The sequence below is a fragment of the Convolutriloba macropyga genome, unplaced genomic scaffold (assembly GCF_964194025.1).
Source record: "Convolutriloba macropyga unplaced genomic scaffold, txConMacr16.3 SCAFFOLD_3999, whole genome shotgun sequence".
NCBI classification, from domain to species: Eukaryota; Metazoa; Xenacoelomorpha; order Acoela; family Convolutidae; genus Convolutriloba; species Convolutriloba macropyga.
The window spans coordinates 12,508-24,036 of NW_027450768.1; the positions used below are offsets into that span (position 1 = coordinate 12,508).

General features: G+C 33.3%; 1 protein-coding gene across 1 annotated transcript; it reads right to left on the reverse strand.

Annotated features, from left to right (window-relative positions):
• Positions 1–2,862: 2,862 nt before the first annotated feature.
• Positions 2,863–7,595, reverse strand: LOC142356143 (uncharacterized; the record flags this gene model as incomplete). Its single annotated transcript, XM_075408107.1, has 4 exons — positions 7,205–7,595; positions 4,118–4,346; positions 3,758–3,889; positions 2,863–2,974 (listed from the first exon to the last, which is right to left on the reverse strand). Coding segments are annotated over exons 1-4 (846 nt in total), but the record flags the coding sequence as incomplete, so codon positions are not given.
• Between the last annotated feature and the right edge of the window lie 3,934 nt (positions 7,596–11,529).

An 11,529-nucleotide genomic window follows, 5' to 3' on the forward strand; every position in this document is an offset into this window, starting at 1 on the left:
TGGGTCGATCTGAGTCTTCAATTATTTTGTAGCCAATCCCTGTTTTAGTGTTGACTTCTTACAATAAATCTTGGAACTTCTTGTCGTACCTTTGTGCTGTTGATTGGAGCTCCTCTCTGCTGATTGTGTTAGGATTGCCTGATTGCCTTTTGCTTTGCTTGCTCCTTTTAAGCGAGGTTAGTTCTTCAACGTAATTTGTGAAGTGCACTCGCAACTTTCGCTCTGCCTCACTGGCGTTGCGCTGTTGATTTGTTTGATTCTCTTTGAGGGGTGCCTTCAGCACTCTCTTCATCAGATTGGACAGCAGTTTGCCTTCCACTGTCCGGGTCGGCGGACCAAATGTAACGGCTGCTCTCCTATCAAAGTCAAGGAAAACTTTACACCGCCCATTTCGTTTCAGCGGTTTCAAATCTGTCCGGATATTGTGTTTTTGCAGTTAACTTTTGTGAACTGTATTATCCGCTATACTATAGAATGCCGTTGCATTACTTGATAATCAATAATGTCAAATGACTGCTTGTTCAGCTTTGCCGAATAACAAATAAGTTTGCTTCAACTAAGCAAAAGTCCAAAATTTCAAATAACCAAATAGTCTCAAATTAGATGTTTTTCAGTGATATCTCCTAAACCACAAATGCTAGTGAGATAAAATTTCACTGGGTTATGAGCGTTAGGTAGGCAAACTATCTCATGTAAAAATAAACAACGCTGGGTAAACTGCGTTGGTGGGGCTACCTTTTATGTTTTATACCCAATCTTAATACATGGGCGAAATACAAAGTTTTGTATATCTTTGTAACCAAGTTCTCAGATCTAACGATCAAGAAACTGGAATCAGCCTAGGCAACTGGTAAATGAATGAAACAAGAACGAACAGTTTATCTGCTCTGTAACTCTACTTATTAGAACTTCGTTCCGCAATGTGAAAATTTGAGAATTCCAAAGTCAATTCTATTTTCAATAAGCCAGAGTTAAAGTTAGGCTGTACAACCACAAATATGATCTACAGAATCAAGACACGATAACAAGTAATTTACCGCTCAAGAAAGTGTGCTCCAATACGCACTGTATGTCAACTTAATGTAACCAAATTTACGAGTTTCAACTGATTTTTGGTAGTTTTTCAAGCTCCTTTTATGCTGCTAGTCACGTGGATTTACATGTCAAATTCAACTGTTGATTGGTGGTAGATAAGAATGTCGACAGAATGTGAACACTTTTCCATAACGTCACTTTTTCAGTGTAAATTTGATGTCATGGGAAATTTGTTAACCATGTAGAAGTTTTGTCGAATATTCTGTATCAATAACAGGTTGATTCGCAATCCAATCGCAAAGAATCTGATGCAATACTGTTAAGTCGTAGTATTGTTTTGCTGGTGGTTGAGGTAGTTCGCGTTTGAGTTATAGTTTGACTTCATGAATGACGATTGTGTACTAATAATAGTTGCTAAATATAAAAGTTGAACAAAATTAACAAATCCGTTTGGCTTCGATAGAATGTAGCCTTAAATTTCGCTTGTCACGCTATTCCAGCTTTAAGGCTTGAAATGACCTTGAAGCGCTATTCAATTTGATTTCTGAGTTGTTAAGCTCAGCCGCAATACTTGATACAAGACTTGTCACCTATTTTACGTTTTTAAAGTATCTCAACTTCGCAGAAATGTCGTAATCCTTTTAGCGAAAAATATCGAATTTTTTTTTTTCATAATTTCCTACTTTTCATATATCTGTTTTTCACGCAATTTTTACAAAGGCGGAAATTTTGGGGTATACTTCTGCGTCGGTAATGATCTAAAAACAAATTTATTGGCATAATTTCAAAATTGATTTTTAAATAGTTTTGTTTTTTAAAAAACACTCAAATACCGTCTGTAGGCTGATTGAACTCTAAAGAACATTCAGCAACATTTTCATAGAAAAAGGGGTCAAGATAAATTTTGCTCTCTCCACGTGAAATTTTTTCTCACAAAATATGCAAGAAAATGGATGTATATATTTTTTGCACTATAGCTTTGAGTAATATGATGCGAACATTTTTTATTGCGGCGTTATAAAAGCCCGAAATCTTTTTCTGTCTAGAGTCCTATTTTACAGGTTGGAAAAAGCTATCCTAGAATGTTTTTTGCACATAATAGATCTAAAGAAATTTCTTTTCAAGCAACTCTCCTAGCTGGTCATTATTGTGTGTTAATTCCAGGAATATGTCATCTATTTGATCAGTCAGCAAGTGGAAGCTATATTTTAAAAGAGTGGTTGCATTAGAATCCGGCCTTTTTTATAACCTTGATTTTTTGCTTGAACCTACTATTTTAGAACCTATGTTAATGTTTTGCGAGTGACTTGAAAGTTTGTTTTGAAAGAATCTTTGTTAAATTTTGTCGCCTGAGCTGGAAATTGTTGAAAATTAGGCAAAAAGGGCAACGAAATTTTTTCGACGAAATAATTTTATTTCACCGTATAATTTTACATAATTCTATCAAATAATGTGGTGAACTGGAATTTTTTACACCACCAACACCCATCCTTAAAAAGGTTTAACAAATTTTGACACAGTCAGTTTCACTGCAACTTCAATTTACTGCTCGATTTTGTTTAACTTTTTTTAGGATGGGTGGTGGTGTGGTAAAAAATTCCAGTTCACAACATTAAATGTAAGAATTATGCAGAGTTATACGGTGAAATAAAATTATGTTATTTATCCTTTAACTGTTCGAACAGTATCATTTCTATTAGCTGTACGAATTTTCAGAAATTTTGCAGGATTCCTAAAAACAGGTAATTTTTTCTTGAGGTAGAAAGAAGTAAGTTATAAATGAAAACAATCCAAGAGAGTTCATTAAACAATTAAACACTTGATTACGTTGTGTGCTGCCTTGTCCTTGACGAAGCGATGAGATGCCTGGATCCTAATGACGTCACTAGGGTTCCTCACAACCATAACTCCCCTCACTTTCACACCCCAGCCGGCAAAACTGAAAAAAAAATGAAATTTCGCGGATTAAAGTTCATATTCCAGCGCCAGTGTTTCATAATTGGAGGTTCAAATGAGTTACAATTTTCCTAGTGCTTTTCTTTACTTTTCAAACCTAATATGGGCAAATAGCTGCATAATTTTGATCTTAAATTTTTGCAAGATAATTTTTTATCCCTGTATATTATGACTTTATAAATCTCTGGAAAGAGTAAGCATATTCCTGTAAGAAAAAAAACAAAAATGAAAGTTTCAGGACAAATTGACAAAAAAAATATTTTTTTCGTTTTCCAAAATCTTTGAGAGTAAACTTTTTGTGGCTTTGAGATAATTTCTTTGTTGACCATTGGCCATTAATCAACTAATAAGGCAAAAAAAACATTTTCATTCATGAAAATGTTTATAGCGACCAGCAGTCACCCCTGGAAAGATTAACCGATATTAATACGCAGTATGGATTCTAGAAGGTTATATGGGTACGCAAATTAAAAAATATGGGTATGTTTCAATTATTAAAAAAGACCCCAGGCACGAAGCTAAAACGGATGCTACAAAGAACAATAACTGGAATACAGTCGCTGATTAGTAATTAAAGCTTACACAAAATTCTACGAAGCTTACACAAAATAGTACACAGATTCTACGAAACAAAAAATCCTCCTCGATAACTTAACCCGGGCCACCCCTATAGTGACGTAACCGAGTTTTAATAAAAATGTAGTGCAAAATTGTACCTACCGAAATTCTTTTTCTGTAAGTTTAAAGTAATTAAAATTAAACCCACGGTTCAATTATCTTCTTCATAAACCTCCCGGATGCGTGGGATACCAGCTGAATTCCATGGAATCCATTTTCAATAACTCCAATTTGGCTCATGCTCCTTTTTGCATTTCTTCTGCTCCTGTTTTTCTTCACACTATATAAACAAAAATCATTTTTAATTAAAAAACCGTAATTAAATTTATGTATAAAATTTCCTTATCCGGAGAATATTAAAGCCATGCGTTATTTTAATTCTCAAATGAATTTTATGAATTTTTTTATGGAGATTTAATTTTCTGAATGTAAAAAAATTGAGATGCAATTTAGCAAAAATTTTATTTGTTTGACTAGTGAGGTAAAGTTTGAGTAAAAACAAAAATACCTAAAATGTTGGGTTGATGTTTTGTTCTTTTCAACATGCCCCCAGAGGTCACAGAAAAGGTCACTGACCTCTTGTCTCTCCCTCAAGTCCATCCTCAACATCCGGGCCAATAATCCCCGTTGACGGGCAATGTGGGCATTTGTGGTGCGTTTCAACATGTTTGCAATTTGATTGGTTCCACTTTCGGGTATCCCCAGAATAAGAGCAAAAATGTCAATTTCGTTCAAACCTGAAATTGATGTGATCTAGGTTGAGGTCTCACGTTCAAAGTCTGGACGATGGTCCGAATTGAGTCTGATGAGAGGTGATTTCGAGCGAAAGAAATCTGGTCAGTTGGTTAAGCACTTAGTACATACAAAATTTCGAGCGCACGAAAGTGTGATCAGGCGTCATCTTAGACTAGCACGGTCTGGTCAGAGATCACTTTGACCTGGAACCTTGCCTGCGGAGCTAAGATTTGCGTGCAAATAATATTTTTGATGACATTTCAAGTAACTGAGATATTTGAAGTAACTTAAACTGAATCTGATGGGCAATGTTTTGATACAGGCTTATCATTGTTAAAGAGATCTGCGTTGAGAAATCTAATTTTTTTCAAAAAAACTCATTTGCAATGTACCAAAAATAAGGTGGAAAAACTAAAAATTGCAAGCCAGAAAATGATAAAAGGCAGTAAGTGACAAGGCAGTAAAACGACAAGAAGTTTTTTTTAAAAACCAAAAAAAACTAGAGTGAAAGTCAGTTTTGGGTTTTAAAACAGACGAAATTATCAAACCACTTCAGGGATAACAAAAATAATCAAGCAAAACTAATCAATTTTTTGAATAAACCATTTGCTACAATACGTTTGCGCGCACTCTTCATATTTTATTTTTTAGTCGAGAAACAAACGTATCAATGAATTCGTGGTCAATTAAACACAACAGTTATTAGATGCGTCAAAACGACAACACGATAACAGCTTTTGTTTCGGTGACTAGCCTTCAAAAAATATTGGGTTCCTGGAGACAGCTCTTATTGTGAAAAATTTGATATTTGACCTCATATCTTTTTATTGGGACCATTTTTTGCAACTTTTCAATGACAATCAAAATGAGTTCAGTATACATTTCAATGTACAATGTAGATTGTATCACATCACATTGTACATTATACATAGTGATGCAGTCCATGAATGCACAAAGTATAATGTTGATTACAATTTTTTCATGACTCCTTCTGTTGTTAAATGCAGAAAACTGAATGTAACAATATTAATTTGAAGTAATTCCTAATCGAACTCTGTTTTTTGTTCCCAGGTCGACATCCAAACCAATATGCCACAGATCAGACCATCCCTGACAAAAATGAACTCTGATGAGACTATTGTGCGCTCGAAAGACACTCATGATGAGAACCAAGCGGATTCGAATCTACCTCTGAGCAGCCTAAAGTACGCTCGACGTCGCCTCTGATCAGACCGTACTGCGCTCGAAATTGCCTCTGTTCAGATTCAACTGCGCTCAAAATCACCTCTTGTCATACTCAAGTTCTCTCGAAATCGCATCTGATCAGACTCAAGTGAGGTTGAAATTGCATCTGATCCGAGGAAAGTGCGCTCGAAAATAAACTGTCAGTATCAGAGAATTGTTTTCAACACTAACAAATTTTTATTATCGCTATATATTCAGCGTTTTTCAGCAATGTGTTCAACTAAGCAGAAGCCACCTCTAATGGTATTGTTAATCAAAACAAAATCCAAATAATGAGGAAAAAATTTGTTTTGTATGCCATTAGTACATGTTTTTGACTCATGAATAATTTAGACATATTTCTATAAAATACGTCTTGAGCTAGAGTTATTCAAATGTATTTGGAAAGGGAATTGGCGAAAAATTTTACTATAAACTCTTGATTCTGATCAGCAACATCAGACTCTAGATGAGTTTTTGATCAGCACGCTGCTGTATTGAGACCCAACACCTCATTAAAATGTTACAGAAAAATTAAAAGTTCGCTCGAAATGTCTCCTGATCAGATCCAATTGCGCTCGAAAACATGTCTAATCGAAATGATTTTTGTGCGCTCGAAATGGCCGCTGATCAGACCATCCCAGAGGCTGATCAGGGCACCTCGACCTGGGTTCTATTTTTCTTTCCAAATAATGGAAATTGAAAATGAAAATTTTTTGAAACCTTAAAGAGTTGGGCATTGATTTTCAACGGCTCGAGATCTGTTTTGAATTCAGTTTTCGTTCAACACATTAGCTTTGATGCATAAAAGCTGAATTCTGAAGGGAAATGGTCGGAAAACAGTTTTTAATTCTCTAAAGAACTCTAATGAGATCAATTTCTTTTTAGTGCTTAATATTTAACGTAGCACTGACTTCTCCTGTGGTTCCTAGATTTTGTTTCTTAAAACGTATTTACCATAGTTTGCAACACATCTATTTCTTAATATTTTTAGAAATTTTAGTGAAAATAATTTATATTTGGCAAAAATCCCGGTAATGACATCCCAATTGGTCCCCCACAACGCTGGTAGAGCATCAACTTTCCTCAACCACTGGTAGAGCATCAACTAGACAGAAATGAAAAATTTTAACCGATAAACAGTTGCTAGAATGTCCATCGCAATAAGAAGTGCCAAGAAAACATATTTTGATGAGCACACCAGCTTTAGGTTAATTGAAAAAGTTTTCTGCAACATTCTTATATAGTTTTGTGTTTTATTGATGTAGGGACGTTTGGCCTAATGCATTTGTCCTTGCACAAAACCTTACTAGGATATAACCGAATTTTGTGATTTAGCGACAAAACTTTTTTTCAAGATTATTCAACATAGCCGTAATTTTCAATCGCTTTCTCACATTTTGCAGTATTTTCGTCTTTCCAATAACTTGGACAATCGTTATTTTCTATGACCGTATGAAAAATCGGAGTTTTTCCCAATCCTCCCCCCCCCCCAAAAAAAAAAACAGCGCTACCATTACAGTATAATTCCAGTAATTAAGGGGTGGGGTGTGGGGGGGGTCTATGCCAAGAAAACAAGAGGTCTCTAATGGGAAAAACCAAAGACTTAAAGGTTATGAACTGAGTTATTTCAAACCTTCTCCTGGACAATCTTTATCCGGATTCAAAGTTGAAGTTTCATCATCTTCACCCTCCTTTCCTTTCCCGGGATTTTTTCCCAAGTTAATGCTAGCGTGCCCAGCGTATGTATAAGCTGGGTAAGACCCATTCAAATGAACTAACGATGAAATCTGACTCTGGCGGTGTTTATTAACTATATAAGAAAATAATATCAAACTTATAACCAGTGATAACAAGAAAATAACCGAAAAGATCAGATTTCTAAAAGTGTTATTGGGTTTCAAAAAACTTATATCTCGCCCGTCGCTTTGATCAGAGAGGTCAAGCTTAAGCTGGCTGAACCGAAATTTGATGCTATCTAGAATTACATTCAAATTGAATTGTTGCATTTTTTATAACTCCATATAGTAATAATTTAAACAGAAATATTTTTCGTTTTTGTTAAAGCTGCTGGAAGTATTTCTTTTGTTTATATCCTTTGTTTAGACATGAAACCGAGTTGGCTTGTGTAACAAACGCTGTCATAGATTTTTACACTTTAGAAAAAGACAAATTTCCAGCAATATAAATCTGAATTTCCAGTGATAAATAGTTGTCTATCTTTCCAAATTTTGTAAGTTTTTACCAAATTATACACAATTTATGGCAGGCATAATTTGAAAAATGTTGTGATTTTTCTGGATTCTCTGCTAGAATGCCTCTAATGACTTTTATAAACCAATTTGCTCTAATTAAAATACAAACTAGGCTAAACGGTGCAAGAACAAAACATTGAAAGTGAAAATTTGATCTTTTCAATTTATGTTGCCCCAGTAACAGAGTACTTGTCATAATGTAAAATATGGCACGTACGTGGGGGTGCGAAAACATGTACCAACTAAGCTACAATAAAAACATAAATTATTCAATTTTTTCGCCAATCAGATTAGGGTTCTCACAAATCCTATAGTGCAATAAATGTTAGATTGTGATGACAGGTTAGGTTTCGTCATATCATTTCCCATGGGCCGTTAAAAAATGTTCATGGTTCGAGAGGTTTGGCCAACTAATCTAATGCCGTTAAAGCACGCAAATAGAGCTTAAATACAGCCCATGTAAAAAAAGTTTAATTTTCGATGTACTGTCCCAATTTTAACTGTTTTTGACCTGTTCTTCTTTCGATATTTTCTCCGGTCACCAGTCAAAACATATATGTCTTTATAAAAATTTCAATTGAGATAAAAAAAAGTATGGAAAACATGTAGAATACCAATGAAATTTCTTGTTTTCAACTGAAAAATTTTGCAGTATTTTAATAGCATTTTTGTTTTTTTTGCCCGAAAGTTTTAGTTAATAAACTGCAATGATCTTCCATCCAAGTTAATGATTTCATAGAAATGATGTGCTTTGGTAGCTGTCTTTGCGAAAAATCTCAAAATCTAAATATATCCTTATATATTGATGTCACCATGTTCTGATGGTTATACGCGTTCTAGATTTTTTAATCAGAAGCAATCGTTTCTAGTGACGGAGTTCTTATGGAGATTTCAATTCGTTTTTCTACCTGCATCTAAATTTGCGAAAACTGAAACATAAAGTAAGTTTTGATATTTGTGATAAGAACCGCTCGCAATATCTTCCATGCTCTTCATCACAGAGTTTTCAGCGCTCAACAATCTTTTTTCTGTGAATCAACATTCATTCGAAAAATGATTTTTTCAATTATTCCTTGCAATAATCAAAAAAACTCTACTTGAAGAAAAATGCTTTGACGTTAGGATGCTAAAACAAAGTATACTTTAGAATTGCACAATTCAAGTTTGAGAAAGTTCTGAAGTCTGTGCGTCAAAAGGAATGCATATTCTTGCTCCAATTTATATTTTTTCTTTTGAATAGCCAGTTGCTGCTAAAGTTTCTGTGCTAAAATCTCTGAGCTGTAGAGAAATTCTTGTTTGTCAACCCGCTGCTTTTGGAATATCGTTTTTGCTATATTTTATCCTGAAAAAACGCGAGTCATTAGAAAAGCTCAAAATTGTTTGATACTGACGTGCTTTCGCCCCAACGAATTCTAAATTGCAATTTTTTAGTTTGAACTTTCTATTTTACACTATTTTAAACAAAACCACAATTGACTCATAGTAATAACAATAAGTCAAATTCGACTTTGATGAAAATATTCCAACCATATTTGCATTTATTGTATTTTTGGATCTCAGAATATATAAAGATCCCGCAAACCTTTGAATTCATTAATCAATAATTTGGCCAAACATTAGTTAAAAACGGAACTTTTCCATTATGAAACATAGTCACTCATATTAAAAAAAACGTAAAAACTTTATAATAACAAACGAAACAACAGGAGCAAGCAAATGCCTCATCAACTCTTGGTGCAAGGCTCAGCAATTACATAAATCCAGGCAATTTCACTCAAAAGGTTTTCACGGACGCCAGAAGATCAAAATTTTAATGCATATTTCAGCTAACGATAATTTTTCGTAAATATTAACATATTCCTTCAAAGATAGGCTGACACGAAATCAGAAGGAAAATTGCATAAATATGGTTTCAATAATTTTATAGACCTGAGAATTGAGATTACCGTAAAAGATAAGATGAGCTATTATAAACATTCTCAATTTCGAGTTTTAATATATGCTCTGATGACTTCAGTTGATTCATAAAAAATTTGCTTACCATATAAGACATCACAAAATCAACCTTAAATCGAACAACCTTAAATCGAAAATTAACTTTATTAACAATGAGCTCCATTGAGCTCATGTTCATCAATAAAAGTATGCAAAAACAGTTTTGAGAGGGGTAGAACTCATTTGTCACAGACAAAATTCGGTCAAATTATCATATTCGTCATTCCAATAAAAAAGTGGTGAAAGAAAACGTTACGAGAAAAACAAAAGGAAGAAATTGCATCGATACATGACCAAATAAAAATGGCTATCAGGATCTCCAGGTTTATTAATAACAAGAAATAAGTGGGCAGAAAGCTAGAATTCCGGAAAAACACCCCAACTGCTCGAATGAGACAGAGTCCGAATATTAAAAAACCATTAATATCTTACATACAGAGAAAAGTAAAAAAAAATGAAATTATCTTTAAAACTATAAAAACTTTTGTTTTAAAAAATTGTTCGCGCAAAAAAATCAAAAATTAAGAGAAAACAAAAACATCAGCGAATTTAGATGAGCGTCAGTCTCAGAATTAAAAGACAAAAAATGAAAATCTTGGCAGAAAGGTGATATATCGCAAAGTAGAGAACATAGGAGTTTAAGTTGAAACTTCGATATATAAAGAAAACTTTCTTGCCTGATGTTGGCGACCTGATATTACTGAACAATAGCTTCTAATTTGAAATGAATCGTTTCTTCAATTTTTTTTAAGCCACAACAAATTCAGTGAAAATAAACCATAAATTTGGGTGAAAAATTTGAAATTCCTTCCATTACTGATGATCATAAATCATTCCGCCAATCCTCTCTGTAGATATCCATGACACATTCCCAGGTTAGGAGAACAATGTGTTAGGTACAAAAAACTGCATATACGTGTTTCCCATATACGTCTAGTGCAGAAACTGGTTTATCCTTAAGGTGTAAATTAACGCATAACAGCTAATCTATGTCTAAACGGATTTAAACATTTTTTTATACTGATACGGATTTTCATTATTTGTGAAATTGTGTATCATTTTAATTTCAATTATAGTAATAATAAAAATCTTGTCACTCGTGCTCGAGACCACGACAAGAATTCAATTTTTGAATGATCTTTCTTACAAGAAAAAATTTTAACCTTTTGAAACTTTCCTACGGAACAAAACATGAAATTTTTCCAAACAATTGAAGATTAAACACATCAAAATGGACAATATGACGCAATGACAAAAATTTAATTCGCTCATTTTTTTCAAAAAAAAGTCCAACGCCAAAAAAAACATTCGTGAAGAAGTTAGACTGTAAAAAGAATCAATGAAATTTCATTAAAAACGTCTGAGGCTTTCCGTAAGCATCAAGAAATCTATCTGCAAGACATAACCTTAATAGGGACAAATACTGAAAAAAAAAGAATATATATATATATATATATATATATATATATAAATACGTATATTTATATATATATATATATATATATATATATATATACGTGTGTACATATATATATATATATATATATATATATATATGAGAAACTGTTTCAGGATCTGAGTGCAGGAGGGTGGATTGTATCTACCAAATTACATGCATAATTATATATATATATATATATATATATATATATATATATATAAACATATATATATATTTATATATATATATAAAATATATATATTATAATAT